Source organism: Psittacula echo (genome assembly GCF_963264785.1).
Source record: "Psittacula echo genome assembly, chromosome: 2".
Classification (NCBI taxonomy): domain Eukaryota; kingdom Metazoa; phylum Chordata; class Aves; order Psittaciformes; family Psittacidae; genus Psittacula; species Psittacula echo.
Genome location: NC_137737.1, coordinates 155,916,412 through 155,937,559, shown reverse-complemented (window position 1 = coordinate 155,937,559; position 21,148 = coordinate 155,916,412). Strand labels below are relative to the sequence as shown.

Here is a 21,148-nt window from a genome sequence, read left to right as displayed (position 1 = left end):
CTAAAAGCTAATAGCAAAGGAAGAGTTCAGCGTTAGCTCAAAGAAGGAGGCAGTGTACCAAATACCACCTTTAAGAGGACTACAGATGAAGCGTAAAAACACAAACACATTTTCCAGTATTTAAATACCATATTCCATCATCTAAATCACATATTCCAGTATCTCAAGCAGATATAAGTGTGTTTTAGAGCTTTCCCTCCTTTTCCTGCTTGATCACCATCCCTTTGAATTCTCTTCATCCTAGTGGTCGACCTTTATCATTTCATTCACTGTCCATTTATCCAGCAGTCATTTGGTGGTAACTGGAGGAACTTGAGGAACTGAGCCCTTGGAAGGCAGGCATACATTAAAGTAGTGATACACAGCAGAAAAGCTCTTTTCTTTCTATTGGCTACATCCTGTCACTGCTTTTTGCCACAATTGTGGATAAAATGTGATTGTTTTCCATTATAGGTTTCAGAACCTACACAATTTCATCACATCACCTGTGGCATGGTCTGGGCTTGTACAATAGCATGCTTGAACTGTAGAGTTTCTCATAGGATGCATTTTTTGCAGTGTAAAGTCACCATTTCAAACCAAATGAATTATGTTATCTCCAAAGAATTTATGTTTGTAGACTGTAGTTGATGCAAGCTGTTCACAGCTTAGGGAACTAATTTCTTGCTACTTAGGTGATTGTGTTTGAAGAGCAGATGAATAGCTCATTCAGTTTTCAGTTTGACTCTTTCTGCTTTGATATGTGTGAAGAAAGCACACTGCAGACTTTCAGATCTCTGGATAATGGTGCTCAAGACTGTAGTTATTAGATAAAGCTTTCATTTCTAAGGCTGTATGTAATGACTATTTTGAGCCATCCTAGCTTTTATGTATAAAAGGTTAGCATTTACCACCAGTATTGCTGTTTGTTATTTGCAGGGTGAACCAGGACAGCCAGGAGCATTTGGACTGCCAGGGCCAGCAGGTCCAAAAGTAAGCTTTCCATTTCTTCTTTATATGTGCAGGCATTGCGGTTTTTTCACTGACCCTTTATATATGTGGATTGCTTTTTGGTTTTGACTTTCTCCATTCACCAGTGTGAATATCAAAAGTCAAACTGCTCAGCTTCATCAGGGGTTTGCTAAGGTATGAGCAATTAGGCAAGGTATGTAAAAAGAAGAAAGACCTTTTGTTCAATCAGCAGCTCAACTGGAGAAGGTAAAGAGAACGTGTTTTGGGGCACATGACCCTTGCTTCATGTCTTAAGTAAGCACTCCCAGCTCACAAAGATGCAGGTGAGAGTTATCACCACTCTATGACTGGAGGAAAACGAATTATCACAGTGAGACCCTAGTCTGGATGTTTCTGCCTATTTTGGGGGCTTCAGTTTTGCACCAGTAGATAGTAAGACTTGTGTCAATGCTTATATCACCAGGTTTGCTTCAAATAAGGTGCTTCTGAATGGAGATCTGGTGAGACTTCAATGGGTGCCAGAAATGTGCCTAAATTTGAAGCCTTTCTCATGATTAATTCTTTAATCTCCTTTCAAAGCCTTAGCTCTCCTTGCCTTGTTCCCTGGTTACTGAAGGGTAACTACCCCTCATTTAGTTTCAGTCTTGTTATAGCACAAAAAGAAGATGGTGCGCTAGACTAACAAGTGTTTTCAGGGGCATCATGCACAGCAAGGTCAGATCAGCCTATGACTCAATCTGACAACAGATTGATTGCCCAGGTTTATTTCACCCATTTTTCTCCTGTACAAATAATGACCTTTAAGAAATGCATCTTTCTGGAAGAGCCATATCTGGTCATCTAAACCTTCCATTGAGTTTGCCTTTTTCCTTACATAGGAGTTAAGTACCTGAACACCTTTCCAGATACAGTCCTGATAGCCAGTTTCCTCTGTTTGAAGATACTCAATGAAGAAGTTCATTTATACAGGTCCTTCTAGGTTCCTCAGCTGTGGAGAAGCTTTTGAGGGTATCGGAACTAACTGTGCGCTTGTGGATTAGTGACAGTACTTGGTAGCCATCCCACAGCTCTCTGCAAGACCCAACATGAAGGGGTTGATTGTGGAAGCTGCATGGCAGCATGTTCAGCAGCGGATAAATGAGAGCTGTGAAGCAGGGATGAGCTGAGCTGAGTGGAGTCACTGTGGATACTGTTTTGTCCATCAGTGGGATTTGGGAGTGGATGAAATGAACTGAATTCATCACCCACAGGTGCCTATCAGCTGCGTCTCTCCTATCGTGTAAATAAGTACATATTTTCTCTCTTTCCTGCATATTTCCCATAGTGGAATTACAAACCAGTAAGTATAAGATGTTCCTTGAGGTACAAAGTTACTCACCCTTGCTTTGCAAAGTTTTCACAAGCCAAGCTGAACTGAGACATCAATATCTACTTCCAGAAGGGCTTGATCCTGCACAATGCCTCCATATTTTCCACCAGGATCATCAGGCACATAGAGTCCAGCCAAGTAGAGAGGTGATACTGAATAGAAGATCAGCGCTATGGGCTGGGTGGGATAGGTGCTTGTGGGGCTGGACCTGTAGACATCTGACAGTGCCAAGTGCTCCTGGTGAGGAGATGAGCTTGGCCAGCCCCAGCCTCTCAGCTACAAAATGATTTTGTGCTTTCACAGTGACTTTTATTTCCCTCAATGGATGCACTGCCTATATGCAGTGCTCTTGAGCTGGATTCTGGCCCGAGCTGTTTTGAGAAACCATCCTGACTTTGCTGATGGGGCTTTAAAATACAAAATAGGAATCCACACTTCTTTACTCTTCAGTGTAAACATCAAACATCTTGGTGGTGTGGAATGACGTGGGGAGATGGGCAATCAGAGGTTACCTTTCCAATTACTTCTGTAATGATTGGGTTTTTTTACCAGATGACTTTTTTTTTTATCATCAGCATCAATACAGTGTCTCTGGACTGTACCCCAGGCTCCATGCAGCGCTACCTTGCAGTTTCTCTGGTTGCTGGGATTTGGACCTTCCTGGCTCAGTCCATCTTTATGTGCATTGAGCCAGGCAAGCACAGTGCACATTCAGCAGTTCTATGTGCACCCCAGAAAACTCAGCCCTCTATTCATCTGCTGAACTCAGGGATTTCCAGCCTTTTCCTCAATGGGAATTGTCAGCACTTTCTTTTAAGGAGGTGCCTCACAGCTTGTACAGATCTCACTGATTGTGTGAAGCTTCCAGTAAGACAGGTAAGGGTAGAGTAGGCTTCTGATAATAGGACTTCAGTCCATAGAGGTACCTCAATGAATGATGAGCCCATTAAGGTACATGTTGAGGCCCTCAGTGATATGCTTTAGTGGTGGTCTTGGCAGTTCTGGGGTAATGGTTGGACTTGGTGATCTTAAAGGTCTTTTCCAACCTAGCTGGTGCTATGATTCTATGTGTGGGTTACAGGAGTGAAATGGCCTTGGTATGTCATCTCTGGTTCTACCGCTTTTGCTGCTGAGTGAAGTCTCCAGGGGAGATTGTTCCTAGTTCATCATAAAAATATATTGGGGTTTTTGATGTGTGTTTGTTGTTTGGTTTTCATTTCCATTTGGTGGGTAAACTTCTTTGCTTACCAAGAAGAATGTATGATCTTGCTGGCTACAAAGATGGAAATAAAGAACTCTCAATAAATGGCTTTGTGCTAATCAGTGATGGAGCTTCTGGTTATAGAAGATGCCACTGTGGACTGAGATAGCAAGAAATATCCACTGGTCAATGAAGAATGTTCCCACATAAATATGAAGGACCTGGCAGGTTAATTTAATTGAAGTAAGTGGATCCAGATTAAAAAGGCCATAGCTCAGGTCCCTCATCATATTATAGTAGTGAAACAAAGCTTGGATTTTTGAGACCAAGCCCTTTAGCCTGTGAAATCCTACAGCAAATATTCAACCTTTCCCTTCTTTCTTCCTCCCATATTTTTAGTAAACAGTTAATGAGATTTTCTGTGGCTGTCAATGCTATGGCACTGACAGAGCTGTAACATCCCCATCTGAACTGACAGTTATCTGCACTTGATAGCAAAAACAGAGGCAGAGGGGAAAAAACATCAAGGCTTTGAATTCTAAAGTATTAGGTAAGAGTTTCATTTTGACAAACTCCCTTCTTGTTTGCTTCAGCTGTTGAATGTCTCACACTTCTCTGGTTTACCAGACATGATCTCAACAAAGGCCTTGAGTGGGATCAGCAAGTCCTCCCATCCAGACAAACCCAGTTTCTCTGTAGCTTTTGCTGAGTGTTATAGCCATGATTTATATAACGGTGCTGAGTTGGACTTTGATAATTTGGACAGCTTGCAGCAGTCCTCTATAAAACCTATAGGTTTTACCTTCTTTGATAGCAGTATTTTTCTGCAGGCTAAAGGGGGAGCATGCCTGCTGCCATTGGATGACTTGCACCACTTCCTGACCTTGCAGGTCCTCAGGTGCCTGATGTTGTAGAGATCCCCAGAACCATTTTGCCTGTGCTGAAACCCAGCTCTTGTTAACTGGTTTGTGAATTGTGAATCCCCCTTAACCTCCAAGTTTATCATGTGGTTTGCTTAACAAAGGTTCAGCCACTTCACAGCTGAGCTGATGAACTACTCACAAGCTTCAGGGCACAGGTTCATCTGTTTCAACAAGTCAAGTCCTCCCTGGCCAAGGGAGGGGGGCTGTTTTGGCAATGGGCAATGTATTTCTTAAAGCAGTGGTGGAACACTAGCCAAGTACAGACCAGCCAGGCTGCCAGATCTGTGCTTAATGACTGCTCCAAATGAGATTATCATTTGGGCTAAGGTGAGTATGACCCATACAGGGGTATGACATGACCAGTGTCCTGGGCACCTGCACTGGGACAAAAAAGCCTCAGTTCTGCTAATAATTCATTGCAAACATATCTTGGGGGTTCTTTTTGTTTGGTTGTGGGTTGTTTGCGGTTCTTTGTCTGCTTTTTTTATCCTTTTTTTTTTTAAGAAGAAAAGATCTATTAATATGAAATGCAGAAGTGATTTAAAAATAAAATCTTGATCTGTTTTGAAGCTTTATCCACTACAAACACCCAGCACAGAAGTTAACTGGGTGGAAAGGGAACCGAGAAAAGTAAGAAAAGCATCAGTTATATAGGTGATGCCAAACCAATTCTTGTGATCAGACTCTGTTCTGTCAGGTCCAGTCTGTCTCCATAGGATGGTTTTGAGGGCTGAGCCTGTTCAGCTGAGGATCCAGACCATTTTCAGGCATTGTAAGACACATAAAAGCACACAATGAGAGTGCTCTCCATCTCTCCAGGGAAAGTCAGCATGCAGCCAGCTGAAGGGCTACTAAAATGTGCCTGACCATCTTTCATTTCTCCCACTTATGCTGAAAATAAACATCACAGAATATAGTTCTGATCTGTTTCTTTTCATTTATTCTTCAAAATACACAATACTTTGAAGTCTGTGGTTCATTTATGCAGGGATATGGCCTTTGCTGCAGTGTTTGCAGCAACGTACGCCTGTGCTTTGTTCCACCATCAGTGTTCAGGAGCCAAAACAGAGCTCAATCACCCCGCATGCAATGGGCAGGCAATGACTGATGAGGCCAAAGCCTTTGAAATAACCTGTAGAGAAGCTTGCATGGGGCAGTTTGCCTTTTGCAGAAGGATGAAACTTGCTAATGTCTGAGCACTGGGGACAGAAGAAAACATTGGGGTATCACTTTGGGTAAGTAGGTGGAAAGTCAGACCCTGCTCTCTGTGTTAGTGCTGAGACAGTGAAGAATCCTCAACAGCCCCTTGTGACCCCAGAAATGCAACTTCCATTTCTGAATAACTGGTTTTATTCTTATTTGAGACAGTTTCTGGTGTTTTATTGTATCTCAATTCCTTGCCAGGGATCCGAGGGAAAACAGGGCCCTCCAGGAATTAAAGGCTATGTGGGTGCACCGGTAAGTCATGGCTTTTGGTACATTTTTAATGCTCTTTCTCTACTTTTTCAGTGTGTTCTTCCCAGCTGTGTTTTTCTTCTCTTTATCATTGTTATTAAGCAATACAGTTGGTGTCTGACTGCTTACCTGTACTATGTCCAATAGAGACATTTTCTTGACTTCATTTTCTTCTGATTTCTTTAAATAGCAGACCTGTAGACAGCAGAGAGATGTCAGTAGAAATGATTTGATTATTGAGATAACAGCCAGTGGTTTTGCGATGCTTCCACTGTGTTGATGCACCATTTATATGGTGCTTGAAAACTTCATCAAAACGCTAAAAAACCCCCCAGACCTCATCTCTCAGCAAGTTTCCAATCATATTTCAAAACTGTCAGGGAATAGCCTTTAGGCTCAGGGACAAACCTGCCTTGGATGAACAGTCAGCAAGACCAAAATAAATCAAGTTCTATCAAGCTACCATCTCTGTCTTGTGGTCTCACCTTGGCAATTATGGAGGCAGCCTTTAAGCTGGTGTTGTAGAGGCTGATTGGATTTTCTGAGATATAAGGACCTGACTGGGTCAGAGCAATCCCTGGTATCAATATCCTCCCTGGGCTGAGGGATGCAGAGATTGAGAGCAGCCATGAGGAGAAGCACTTGGGGACGTTTGTTGATGAGAAGCTCAACATGATCTGTCAGTGTGCACTAGCAGCCCAGAAACCAACCATGCTGGCTGTACCACCAGCAGTGTGAACAGCAGGTCGAGAGAGGCTATCCTGCCCCTTTTACTGCACTCTTGTGAGGACCTCCCCGCATTCCTGATCCAGCTCTGGGGCAACAACATATGAGAGACATGGGCCTGTTAAAGGGGGTCTGGAGAAGGCCACTGGGGTACTGAGAGGGATGGAGCTGCTGTTCTCTGGAGCCAGGCTGAGAGAGCTGGGCTGATTCAGTCTGAGAAAGAGAAGGCTTCTTAAGGGGAGACCTTAGAGAAGCTCCCAGCTCCTGAAGGGACTACAAGAAAGCTAGAAAATAACCTTTTACAAGGGCCTGTGGTGACAGGACAAAGGATAATGGCTTTAAACTGACAGAGGGTAGATTTTAGGTTAAATACCAAGGATAAATTCTTCACTATGAGGATGGCGTGACACTGGAACAGGTTGCCCAGAGAGGTGGCAGATGCTTCATCCCTGGCAGTGTTCTAGGCCAAGTTGAACAGAGCTTGCAACAACCTGATCTGGTTGAAGATGTCGCTGCTTAATGCAGGGGATTGGAGTAGATGACCTGCAAAAGTCCCTTACAACCGAAACTATTCTATGATGCACATCAGTGCCTGTAGTGGAATACCAGATGTGCTCAGGCACTGTATCAGCCAAGGACTTGCTTTACAATTCACTACAAAGGAGTCAAATGTATTTAAAAGATCTTGAGTCCTTTTGTATTTTCCCATGTCTTTTTGCATGTTGTTTCCCTGTATGGTCTAAGGCTGAATTTGTATTAGGCTTGCAGATGCTGAAATGAATATGGGGGTGGCATTACCTGCCAAAGCGATAGATCTCTTTCAATATTAATGAGATACATAGACAAAGTTATGATAATATTTCCTTCCTGCTCATTGACTCACCTATTTGTGTGAGAAGCAAAGCACTCATATGGTACACCATTACTGAAGGTCCTATCCATTTCTACCATAAGACTGACGTTTGGCTTGGACTGCTGGCGAGGAGCAAGGCAATAATCATCTACTCAGTCTACACATGGGCCCCATAGTTATTAATGTATTAAAGGAGTCATATTTTTAAACCTCTTGCCTTTTACTCTTTGGAAATGGTGCGGTTATTTCTTTGCAGTGTGGGAAACTGCAGGCTCAGTTTGGGTTGATAGAGATGGACAGGGCTGTACAGAATTTGCTCACAGACGACCATGGCCTGAGATCTGAATATCTTATTTATGTAAATCATCCTAGTGGCCAAATAAACCCAGACATGTGGCTCTCATTAGCTTGGAGGTAAACCTCTTCTATAGCATAAAATAAATGGAAGTTTAAATACAAATGTATTATTACAATCAGAATGATTCTAAGATTTGGCAGTTTTAGATAGGCCACTATTGACTGAGCATATTTGTCTGCCTGTAGCTATGACTTAGTTATTCAGTTGCTACAATAAAGGTAAAATACAGGGGTTTTGCTGTGCCAAGGGAAGGTCGAATATATTCCTGACCACTGAGTCCATTGCCTGTGTTAGTATCGCTATCTTTTATAAAACTAAGCCCCAGCAATGGTCTTGGTGTACCTGGGAGGAGATGAATTTTGCAGTCCAGATGGACACTGGTATTGGGTTCACAGTGCAAAAATGTGCTTGGGCCTCCGGGACAGGGATTATCTAGCATTTGCTAGGTTCCTGCTGCATCAAAAACCACCAGGAATGGGTATTCTTGCTTGTTCAGACAACAGGTTATTCCATTAGCATTGTCCTCTACCAAAGTCCTCACTGTTTACGAGCAACATGAAAAATGCAGAGCATTGGTTGTTTTCCAGACCATCTGCAGCTGCGGTGTGTTCCCTGTCCCTCTACACTGTGTTGGCAGGAGGGTCCTGTGTCTGCAGGCAATATAATATTACAGAACGTTCCTGGGCCCACAGGTCATTCCTGCTCTAAGTCTGCTTAGACCATGCCTGGGGCCAACTTTGAGGACTGGCAACATGGGAAATGCCGCTGAGGTTCACTTCAATAGATTATGCAGACATGAACAGCGATTTGGTGACTGATTAGAGGAGATAACTATGCCTCTCTACTTGGATTGACCTTTATAGTCTCATTTTCCTTTTATTTCTTAGGGTCTACAAGGAGAAAGAGGAGAAAAGGGAACACGAGGAGACAAGGTATTTCTGATGCATGCTAAGAGAAACCAGGCTGCTTTGGGCCTTCGCCCATTTGGTGGGGTGGGCTGCCAGACCTTCAGCTTTGGAGAATGATGAATGATGAAGTTTACTCTCTGCACTGCACCTCTGGCTGCTGTATAGGAATGACTTCCCATGGAAGTGCAGGAGGGCTTTATGGATAGAGGTCTGAGCACACATTAGGGACTTCTTGTCAGTGCATAGCCAGTGATGGAGGAGAGAGAGAAGGTATGCCACTGGGGGAATATAGTGTGGTGTCCACATCGTGTATACCACCTAAAAGGTGTGAATGGTCACTGACTGCTTATGACCATGACTGTATCCGGCACATCCTCCTCTCATTGCAGATGCTCAAATTATCCTTCCTATGTTTCTGTCTTTTCCCATCACGGTAAACTCAGTAGCAGTAAGTACCAGGCAGTTCCCGTGTTAAAGGCTTCATCCAGCTGGAGTTGCTTCCCAGCTCTCTGCTCTCTCCTGTCTGGCAATAGCTGTTTTACAGAACATAGGGAGAGATTTGAGCCACATTCATGGTTCAAGAGACCTAGAGCCTGTTATACCTGGAATAAGCATTTAAAAGAAGAGCTGGGCAAGAACAAAGTCTTTACTGTTTCAGTCTGATCATTGTGTTCAGACCTCAGGTGCAGCTCTGAGTGTCTTCCAGCCTTGAGCAATGTCCTGTCTCGCTCATGTCTTAAGCTGGTTCTGAGCCAGGAATATCTCAGTGCTGATCTGGTAGCTTTGCCTGTGTTCAAGCTGTCTTTATGTCTGGCTATATGTGAAAGAGAGTGTTATTATCTTGTTAGCATGGCCTTATTCCCGTTTCTCATTCTTCTGGAGAAGAAACCCAGAGATTCACACCAAGCTTTTGCCTACTGGGAAAAATGATCAATAGACCCTTAGGGTGAGATATTGTGTTTTGCTTTAGCATGTGTCAAGATGTCAGTCCTCTGTGTCCATTTTGCCATTTACGATGAAGTAGCCATGATCATGCTTTGCATTCTCAATCCTCTCTGCTGCAGCTAGAGCAAAAGGCTGGATCGCACATTATCTTCCTCGTGCTTTTGCCTTAGCCTTTTGCAGGCCTGGCTCAGTAAGCTGTGTCTAGCCACTGCTTTTCCGGAGGTGAGGTTGTCTAATCTGCTGGAATATTTGGCTCCCGGAAGAAAATCCATCTTTTTGACATCACTGTGATGGGAGAGGAAGCTTGAACTGTGTGTGGGCAGGCAGCTGACTAAGCTAGAGGAAGATTAAAGTGGGGAAGAAATGAATTAGGGTTTGTTTCATTAAAAGGATATGCACAATTAGAGCTCCCTTTATTTTCTTTTTCCTGGAGCAGCCAGATCTCTGCTACAACGATTGTACTTTGATTTTTTTCCCAGCTTTAATGATGGTCTCAGAGCACCCGCTGCCATTGCTTTAACTTCTACCAGCCAGTACTACCGTGAAAGCAGTGGGTGTAAATTCGGCAGGCCAAATATTTCCTTGTCTGCTCTTCAGTCTGTAACTTGAATACTGACACCTACACAACCTGTGTTTCTCTGTGCTTGAGTAGAAGAGTGTTTATCATATCAGATGAGAGCACTGGCCCATAATAATACTGAGTATTAGTATATCAAATCCACACCCTAGTTTCAAAAAAAGGTTAAATATCCTATAATACATCTTACTGCTGAGTTCTAATATGTCCTGGGAACTCAGATATAAATACTGAGGCTTTATAGGTTCCCAAATCCAGCAGTATCAGTTACACCTGCACTTAGTGGAACCACTGCACAATATGAGTGATATCTCCTGTCCCTTTGCATACAATGGACACCAGGTGAGAGATAAGCATGATACACTTGGCTGCCAAGATAAACCATATATCTATGTGATACTTGGCATGTTAATTTAGGCACGTACAGCAGCTCAGCATGACACGGGGCATTGCTTTTGCTGCGTAAACATCTGTCTATCCTGTAAATCCTTGTCTTGTATTAGAGAAGAGCTCGTGTAAGGAGGCAGCAGGGCCATCAGGTCCCTTTGTGCAATGGGGTTGCTCTCCATCACTTTTTCCCAGGAACCTTCACAGTCTTGGGGAATCATTTTTCCAATAGGTCACCACACTTTTCAACTGTTAGAGATCAGAAAATAGTGCTAAAGTTTCTGTGGAATTGGGATTTTCACTGGTTGCTTATTGATTAAAACCAGAAGAGAACTGTAGAGCACAGGAAAATGAAACGGGGTCTTAAATTGAAAATTGAAGAATAAAACTTTTATTGTGTTTGATTTATTCTTTTAACAAATCAATAAAACAAGAAAACCCAACCCTCCAACCCCCCCAAACTTTCTCTAAATAGCCTTTCTTTTTTTAAGAATAAAGAAAATAACAAGAAAAAAAAATTATAAGGACGGCTTTTTCTGAAGAAAAAATTGAAATCAGAGTCATTTGGAGTGTTTTCAAACAGCTTTATTGTATACGTTTGTATAAATAACATATTTGGCTTTCCCTGCCCCCATTACCAGCACTAAGAACATTGATGCTCTTCTGTTTTGGCAGCTAAAACAGCATGTGTGAAATACTCCTTTCTGCAGTGTGTTGATGTTAAAATTCCTCCTGGGAATACGCTTCACGTTTTGTCAGCAATCTACCAGACTGTTCCTTACTGAAAGTCAGGATACTCATGGTTCAGTCAGTGCAAAGCAAACCATTAATGTGGAAACTATCACTCCAAAAGCAAGTAGATCCGGATGTCTGACACTGATTTTCAGCTGCTTTCTGTAGCATATGGGTCTCACTAATATCGTTCATTGAAATAGCATTTATGGTACGATGCTGATTGACTTCCTAAAAGGGGAAAAAGTAAGAAATTGATTTGTGAAACCATTTCTAGTTTGCTGATCAATGTAGTTTTCAAAAGGAGCTAATTAAATCCAGTGCTGTAAGTGTGGGTTTGCAGATAACAGCAGAAGTCTAACAGGGATCCTGTGGGATACTGATCAGAATTAAGATGACTGCAACATTTCAAAAAGTAAAGCTGATACTTTGCTGTCACTGCTCATATTCATAGCATTTGTTTTACATGCACATTTATGTTAACAGTGGCACTGTATGTATTTGATAATTTATATTCAACTGTGTGTGCAGGATACAAGCAAAATCAGTGTTTCATCCCGCAGAGGGTTAAGCCTTTTACAGAGTAAGAGAAAGTCCCTGTTTCAAAGAGTTTTAACCTAAAGTGGCTGGAATGGACAGAGGCCACAATCAGTAAGAGGGAAGTGAGGTTCAGCAGGAGTATGTTATTGATCTGGTCATTGTCTCTATTAAGGCCCTGGATTCTAAAATATGGAATATATTAAGCTTGAATGTGGAACTGCAGGATGCTTCATACTTGTGGGAGAATTGCACGCTGGTACAGATTGGGAACAGCTTACTAAGGAGCTGTCCTGAGGAAGTGGGTTTGGAGTAAACATTATCCTGGGATTTAAGTAGAAGAATACTCTATAAAACATGAAATAATCTTTCTGCTCAAAGTCAGCCTCAGCTGTGTCCAGTTCCGGGCACCTAGCTACAGTGAGAAGGTGTGGAAAAGGTGGGCAGTGCACAAATGGGAGCAATAAATGTGATCAGAGGACTGAAAAATGTGCCCATGAAGAAAAGTTGAAAGCACTGAGGTTGTTTAGGCTGGAAATGTTTGAAGGGAGAGTTTTGTAAGACTTCAAATACATAAAAGGCCTTTGTAAAGATGAAGGGTACAGTCTGTTCTCTGTGGGGGGTCGGGGAATGACATACTAGCCTGAAACTGTAGCAAGCAAAAGTCAGGTTTACTTATATGGGGAAAAAACCATATCTTCAGGTATTGAAAATAAAGTGGTAGAATAAATTTCCTGTGCACTTTGTGGGCTGTCCAACTCTGGAGATGTATAGGAACAGACTAATTGTGCCCCAAGGTTACAGAAAGCAAAGGTGAAAAATTACAGGTTTTTCTTATCTGGGTAAAAACGAGCTATTGCTGGATTGTGGATTCATTATTTTTGTAAGAGCTGATGTTCTCCTGGTGCCCTTTGTCCAGTTTACATGAATCCATCTCAGCACCCAGGGGAAGGATGGTGACATGGAAAACTATAGCACGCAACACCTTCTGGTTGCCTCAACTCTTCATAGTAGAGATGCGGGGACTTCAATAAGTCCCTGCCCATGGCAGAGGGGTTGGAACTGGATGATCTTAAGGTCCTTTCCAACCCTAACAATTCTATATTTTCTATTGAGCTGGTTTGAATTTCTCTCCTTATTCCTTACTCCTGGAGCGGATAATGCAGATGTCTCTTGCAGAATGGTGACTTTCACAACACTGAGTTATAGAGGTTCTTTGTCTTCTTTTCCCAGGGAGAACGAGGCCTAGATGGGTTCCCTGGAAAGCCAGGTCTGGAGGGAAAACAGGTATGTGGCAAATGCTCAACAACTGGAGGCTTTTCTTTGGAATCAGTGGAAGTTGATGCTGAAACTGGGATTTATCCTGGATGGCTGCTGAGCTAGGGCAGGACCCTGTACTCTATTCTATGGATCTTTGTTAGCGCAGGTTTTTTGTTTGCTTTTAAATTGTAATGCAATATACACTTCAAGGAAATGCCAGTCCTTCAGATGTGATAGTTTAGATGTTTGTCTGAAATTTCATTAAAAACATAAGGAAGAACATATAAAATTCAGTTGTTTAAGCCTGATTTTTATAAACTTTTTTTTCCTTCCCACAACATGAAAGAGGGACAACTGGATTTAATCCATTTGGTTTGTTTTCAATAAGAAAGGCTTGAAATTATTTACATTTTTAAGACAAGCTGAAACCAGGAAATGGTTTAAAAGATCAATACAATTCTGCTGATTAAGCAGATAATGCTTTGTCTAAAACTATCTGCAGATCCTACAAGACTGTTTTCACTACTCAGGTTATGATACTTAATGAGAGACATCCTTTACTCCCAAGAATCTTCTGGGCCAAATAGCAAAGGACAGAGTAAGAAGCAGAGGCTAAAAAGTGATTTGCCATAAGCCATGCAGTTAATCTTCGACGCCTTTGAGCCTGAAGCCGTCAGGTTTCTGGTTCTGCACCTTATTCATGCTGCCTACGCTGTTTCCCTCTCGGGAAAGGATCCTTTGGAGGCACGTTTTTGCAGTTGAAGAGGTGGAGGAACTGCATGTTGAATCCTCAGTATAGGATTTGTTTGTATAGTTTGTCTTCAGGTGGTTGATCCTGCAAAGCAGCTGCTGAGCTCTGGTCTGAATGTGCTTTACAACCATGTGCCGCCTGAGTCTCTTGTTCTTTTAGCAGCTGGAGTTTCAAAGCGATTCTGTTGGGGAGTATTTTTGTTTCCATATCAGATACCTCTTTAGTATTTAGATGGCAAGGTATAGTGTCATTAGCAGTCTTAATCTTTGTTAAATCTGCATCTTCCTCCCTGTGATAGACATTTTTGCACTAAATGTTCTGCTTCTCCACAGGAGATTTGACACCTAATCATCGCTTTCTCTCTGCTTTATTCCTCAGTCACAGTTTATTCTGCATGGGAAAGTGTTTGCCTAGTTAGTGTTTATCACTGTCTTTATAAGATGGAAATGTTTTCTGGTGCTGGATGCACTGGAATCACAATGAATTACGTTCACTATACCCATCATGTTGTTTATTGTGCTGGTTTCTACTTGCACTAAATGTAGATGAAGTGAGAAATTGCAGAGTGATGTGAAGGTGGATGCTGATAGTTTATTACTTCTAAGGGGCAATTTCTCCAGGTGGCACCCTATTGCAGAAATTGGGTTCTTCTGAAGCTTTTTTTGCCTTTTTCATGTCTAGACACCTAACAGTGAGCAAATCCTCATGCCTAAATTTTATTGAATGTGTTGTGTTTGATGCTGATGTACTCCCTGAACTGCAATCCTCCTGAACTGGCTGAAATTGGATTGCTGTTATCATGGCCGCTGGGGCATCTTCATCCTTATTACCCTTCCTCTCTATGAAGCAATGCCAACTGTGCTGCTGACAGCCAAACATGCAGCCTTATTTTTCTCCTGTATTTTAAGGGAATGGCATCTGATGACCTGCATTATGTAAAGCAAACATTATTCTATCAATTTTACCTGTTTTAGGGCCCTGCTGGAAGCCCCGGCCCTCCAGGTGCCAGTGGAACCAAAGGAGAAAAGGTGAGTTGGGATGGGATGCAGACGAGGGGTTTGGAAACACTTTTGTTAATGTATCCTTGGCCCCCCGTGCCAGAAATCATAGAATCATAGAACCATAGAACAGTTTGGGTTGGAAAGGACCTTAAGATCATCCAATTCCAACCCCCCTGCCATGGGTAGGGACACCTCACACTAAACCATGCCACCCAAGGCTCTGTCCAACCTGGCCTTGAACACTGTCAGGGATGGAGCATTCACAACTTCCCTGGACAACCCACTCCAGTGCCTCACCACCCTCACAGTAAAGAACTTCCTCCTTATATTGAATCAAACTTCCCCTGTTTAAATTTGAACCCATTACCCCTTGTCCTGTCACTACAGCCCCTGATGAAGAGTCCCTCCCCAGCATCCTTATAGGCCCCCTTCAGATACTGGAAGCTGCTCTGAGGTCTCCACGCAGCCTTCTCTTCTCCAGGCTGAACAGCCCCAACTTTCTCAACCTGTCTCCATACGGGAGGTGCTCCAGCCCCCTGATCATCCTCGTGGCCCTCCTCTGCACTTGTTCCAACAGTTCCATGTCCTTTTTATGTTGAGGACACCAGAACTGCACACAATACTCCAAGTGAGGTCTCACGAGAGCAGAGTAGAGGGGCAGGATCACCTCAAATATCAGGGATGTTGGCCTAATATTTGTCTCATTTGTGTATAAGTGAAGCTTATATTCATTTATATATGAAGTCTTATATTCATTTAAATGTTAACATCATGTTTCTGATGTTGCTTCAGTGTGAAATTGGTATAAGTGAATGTCAAATCATGCCTGGTAGTAGTTCCTTTGCTCTAACTTTCGTAGTAGTAGTAGAAAGAAGTAGAGAGTAGTTTGGCTCAGGAAATCTTCCTCACCTAAGAAAAGTGAGTGGAAAAGATAACAAGTTTGTGTGTAGATGCCATTTTTTTGACCCAGGAAGTGTAGAATTGACTCAGAGCAAATTAAATGAGCCCAGCTCTCTTACCTGCAAAATAATTGTTCACAGCTCTCAGCAGCAATTCTGACCTCATTATTTTATGGTGTTAGAGTCTCCAGGACAGCCTTATGTTTCCCTCTCTGCTAGAAGTGACATTGTGGTTTTGGTATTTCCTACCTATTTCTTTGGCATGAATGGAAGGCATTCCCGCTTCATGGCATCATACGATTATATAATCATTGGGTTTGGAAGAGACCTTAAAGCTCATCTAGTTATGAACCCCTGCCATGGGAGGGGACATCTTCCACTAGACCAGGTTGCTCAAAGCTCCGTCCTGTCTTGAGTTCATAACACTTCATTCCTATCTCTAAAGTGGCTGCATTTGGTACTTCCAGAAGATGCTGAGCTCCCTGCTCCATTACTTTCAGCGCAGCTGATGTGTGTCTTCACAGTCGGATGTGTATCTCCTTCTGGCACAGCATGGGCCCTCTTTAGAATAAATAACAACTAGTAATTAAACTTGCTTTAAGAGGAAAGAGCATGAAAGATATGCTAGGTCATTCAGAGACCTACATGAATAATGAATAAATAGAGCATGAAAGGAAGCTGTATGATGGCTTTTGCATTAGTTTGTACCTAATGTAAAGAATATACCTTATGCATGCTTAGTCTTTCAGCATTATAAATGATGGACTCTGCTGGAATAAAATGGGCTGGAACAAATTGATAGCCTGGATGGCAATAAATCATGTAAAGAGGGTACAGCATCTCAGTGTCCTGCAAACACTTATAGTGTGATTCTGCTCTATAAAACGACTCGGGGGAAAATTGTACCATTTTCACCTGATTTTTATTTTTGCAAAGATATTTTGGTCATTAACAAACAAAAGCATTTTGGTCCCTAAATATCCATCCTGCAGTCTGTTAAGGATGTGAACATCAATCAGGTTTATTTGTGTGGTATGTGTAGACCTATTATAAGACTTTTGAAGCTTGAATTTAATGTTATGGTGCATCCAGTTCATCAGTCATGTTAAGTCACTAAAATCAATGTATAACATCACAATAATGGAGAACACAACAAGTTCCTGCATGTATTTATCTGCAGGGCAGAGAAAACAGAGTTAATTGGGATTGCATGTTCATGTCTATTAATTACAAGATGGTATTGGAAATAAAAATGTATAACAGCAGTTGGAAAATACACTCAGAGGTTTGCTTTTGTTTTGTGCTATGTTATGTATTATGCTATGTTGTGTGCTGTGTTATGTTTTCTCCTTTCTTTCATGTTTCCCTGCAGGGGGAACCAGGACCTCCAGGATTGCCTGGCTCTTTAGTAAGAATTTATTTCTTGGTTTTTAGCTTTCTCAATCATTGTAGGCATTATTGCATGAGAAGAGAAGGTGAAAGTTGGGGGTGTGTGTGTGAGGATTATTAAATGAAAGATGTTATTTAATGGTTTTTTTCTTCCAAAAACCATGAAGTTTAAGAGAGTGAAGATCTTTGAAGAAGGCAAGTGGTGGGTTCCAACAAGGAGAGGCAATGCCACAACTTTGGGATATTTTGAAATGTGAAGATCAGGACTTGAAGAAGCAATGAAAGCATTGCCTGAGGTGCATCAGGGAAAGCAATAGGTGTGACAGGACTGTGTGGCTTCCAGGACAGTTGTTGGGTTGATGCTTAGTGGGCTTTGGAAAATAGAGCCTGTGAAAGTTATAAAAGCAAATGAAAGTGCAGAGTTGACTTGAATTATGGAGTGCATTTGTCATGGGCTGGATGTGAGAGTTGGGATTGGAGAAGAAAAAGGTAATTTCTGATGGGGGGGAATTATCTTCCCTTGGCTTATATCTTAAAAAGTCCTGGTGGAATATGACACAACTAGGACCTGATGTGCTGAAATCAGGAGAGCAAAGATAAAAATAAAAAAGAAAACAGAGAAAGTAAAAGAGGTGAATTGATTTACATGACTTTGTACATCCTTCTGCCTTCAGTAATTCCTTCCCTGATGCCAGAGGCATCACCAGCAGAGATGTAAGGATGTCCAGAGGTTAGTATTTCCTGTATTAAGAGATCATCTCCAAGTGAATGGAGAAAGAAGGTTTACCACAAAGTATGCAGAGGAGAGGTCTAGAACTGAGTTCTACAGGGGCTGGTAACAACCAGTTTGGGAGTATCCATTTTACTTTCCAAAAATATTAGGATTAAAATTAGGAAAGAGCATCCTTGGACTGTTGGTAGAAAGCATTAAAGCGATGATGATAGCGGCAGCGTTAACTGTAGCACTGCGCTGAAGAAGGGCTGGGTGCTAAAGACAAGAATGAGAAGCTCTCTGGTAATCACGAGAAAGGCAGCAGGTAATTTCCTTGCCCAGAATGTGGTAGAAAGCAAAGGAGAGAGAAAGAGAGAGCTGTGAAAAAACCCCCTGTTTGGGTAAGAGCCTTTTACTGCTCAGCTTAAACGTGAGATTGGTGATGTGAGAGTAGTTACCAAGAGGCTGTGAAAGATACGTATAAAACTTGAAAATGAGCTTGAAGTTCCAGGGGGTGGGTGGAGAACAGCCTGAGCATGCACCATATCCAGTCAGCCTGGTATTTACATGATGCCTTCTGCATTCAATGGATCTTTGTGATTTAAAATAAGAATTTACTAACTTACTGATGAGATATTGAATTAAGTTCTTACTGCTTAGGCAGACACACAAATCACTGCATAGTAACTGAGCGAGCAAATCTTGTGTCGGTCCAAGCTGTTTAAATAGAAAGCAGCCTGAAGAAGAATTTGAGGAGCTGTAGCAGTTAGTGTGCATCTCAAGGGAATGGTGTGGGGATAAAAATACACTGTGGGGAACCATCATACCTCTGGCACCTTCTGCGTTGTCTTTCCTCTTTTTATCCTTTATGACTCTGCATTTTTATTGCAGGTACATATTGAAGGCCTAAAAGGAGAGCAAGTAAGAGAGATTCAATATCTATTCTTCCATTGCAAGGATACTCGTATGTAGTTCAATTGCCTATCAGGTTAGATTTTGCTTTATAATAGTACTTCTAAGTTAAGATAGATAAGAAGCATTTTCAGGACATCAGGAAAGAAGTTTTCCTATTTATGGTGGAGAAAATAAACAGCAAATGTCCTTTTCAAATGTGTTGAATGTAACATGAATGAAAGGCATGAATTTGAGAGTCAGCTACACAATTCTTGAAGTCTAGGGAAGAGTTAATATGAAAGTTAAACTGTATTTGAGTTTTATACTAGTTTGCCTCTGAACCTGGGCACTCAAATAGGGGCAAGACACCTGCTGCTTCAATCTGTTACTCGAACATATAAGCAAAATATATTTACACTTTGATTTTGTGTCAATAGGTGCATAATTTGTATTTAACTGTTATTTAATATAATGACATGCATCATATAAATGATACCTTAAAGCCCTTCACAGCTGTGCTGGCTCAGGAGAAATGCCTGTGGATGCTGTTTTTGCAAGAATTGCTTTTCTCCAGCACCAAACCCCAACCCACAGTGCTTTATTGGAATATCCAGGATAATCCCAAGTCTTCGGTTGAGTTACTACCTTTGAAAAACAAAGAGCCAGTTAGGGATAAATGCCTGCTGAGTGTGGGTGGTTCTGTCTGTGCAGTCTAATAAGTACTGATAATTTAAGTAGCTCAAGGAGTAAGGAGAAAATCAGCTGGTCTCTGCACTGGTTCTTAGGACCTTTGAGGAAAGGGGTGGTATAGGTCTTTCATGATGGCCGACATGACTAATGCGCCCATATAATTTTTCACACAGATATATTAATGCTATTTAAAAAAACCCATTTCTGTAGGGAATGCCTGGGCCACGAGGACCACAAGGCCAACCTGGACTTCCTGGACCTCCAGTAAGTAGTTTCTCTCACCATTTGCAATTCCCAGAAACTGGAATTCAGTCTGGCATTGAGGCATACTTGAAAATCTTATACATTATTCAGGCACTAAGATCTAAACAATGCCCCAGCCTCCTCTTCACTGTTTTGAGGTCTCCTGCTGTGGATGACCACTCTGAACATATGGAGGCGGCACCCAGGACATCATTCTATGATTCTATGACATGGGCAGACTTTGCCTCAAGGCTGCTGTTATGCAGACCCTGATTGCTTTTCTAACATCCTGAAGAGTGGTATGGGCATTCAGCACACCTCAGAGAAGCACTAACTGCAAAGTTGTAGGCTATTCTGTTTAAGGTTGCTCTTAAAAGGGGTTGGCTTTATGCCACAAGGTCCTGGCTAAAATATTTTGTGGGTGAAACAAGAATTGGGTATGTTTGTTTATGCTTCACCATACATTTTGCAACAATTTAGACACACCAACGTTCTTACTTTTGACTTAATTGTAGCTCATTCTAGTTATACTTTATAATCCAACTCTGCAGGATATCTCTGTTGAGACTGCCACTGCTGCTCCATTTGCAAATACTTTGTATTTCCTCATCTTTGAAAGGTTTGCTGTGTTTCAGTATTGATTGAGTTTGTAAAATTGATGGCATTGTGAAGATGTGTTACTTAGGCAAAACTAGGTTTAATTCTGTAATTTACCTGGTTTTAATTGTGTAATTTAAATACAGTTGTGTGCTCTGTGTTTAATCAGGGCATTGTCACTTTTCTCTATCCTATTTTCTTATTCTCTTCTGCCCACAGGACAACATAATTATCAGGTAAGAGTTGTCTAGGTAGCCATGCAGTAATGGTAGCACAAACCAGCTGGGAAAAGATTATCTAGTTCATTAGTTTTTCTTACCTCAGTTAATTTCCTAAAACTTTTCACTTTCAAAGGGAGAACCTGGTCTGGAAGGCAAGCCTGGAATCCCTGGTGTACCAGGTACAAGGGTGAGTTGCTCTTTTTATTTATTATATATCTCAAAAGGCAGGGGATAGTTTTGTTCAATGAGTTTTGGTAATTTGACCCACTTTACGTACACTTTTCTACTCATTTAAGGATCCTGGGGGCCCAGATCCTTTCTTCTGTTCCTTTTTTATGTATCAGCAACTATTGGAACTTCTTGGAGTCCACATATTGTGTGCAGTGCTCTGTGGAAACCTATGGAAGTTTATTTCTTGTCATTTGCTCTCCTGTCTATATATCTGCTCCTTTCTGCCAAGAGGATTCTCAGTATGACTCTGAGTGTGTAGAGCCACTTGTAATCTGAACAGGTAGGAAGTTCAGAGGACTACTGGTGTCCTGGAAGTCAGATAAATGAAAAGACACTTG

The 21,148-nt window shown here is 41.8% G+C and overlaps 1 protein-coding gene across 1 annotated transcript in view; it reads left to right on the top strand.

Moving 5' to 3' along the window:
- Nucleotides 1-21,148, top strand: part of COL22A1 (collagen type XXII alpha 1 chain) — a gene marked incomplete at both ends in the record, with an annotated part of 204,329 nt that overhangs the window by 98,027 nt on the left and 85,154 nt on the right. Inside the window, 9 exons of the mRNA XM_080611527.1 lie at nt 919-972; nt 5,849-5,902; nt 8,724-8,768; nt 13,156-13,209; nt 14,908-14,961; nt 17,206-17,241; nt 18,826-18,855; nt 19,729-19,782; nt 20,713-20,766. Of these exons, the coding sequence (XP_080467653.1) occupies nt 919-972; nt 5,849-5,902; nt 8,724-8,768; nt 13,156-13,209; nt 14,908-14,961; nt 17,206-17,241; nt 18,826-18,855; nt 19,729-19,782; nt 20,713-20,766 (435 nt within the window). The remainder of the gene's footprint in view (nt 1-918; nt 973-5,848; nt 5,903-8,723; nt 8,769-13,155; nt 13,210-14,907; nt 14,962-17,205; nt 17,242-18,825; nt 18,856-19,728; nt 19,783-20,712; nt 20,767-21,148) is intronic.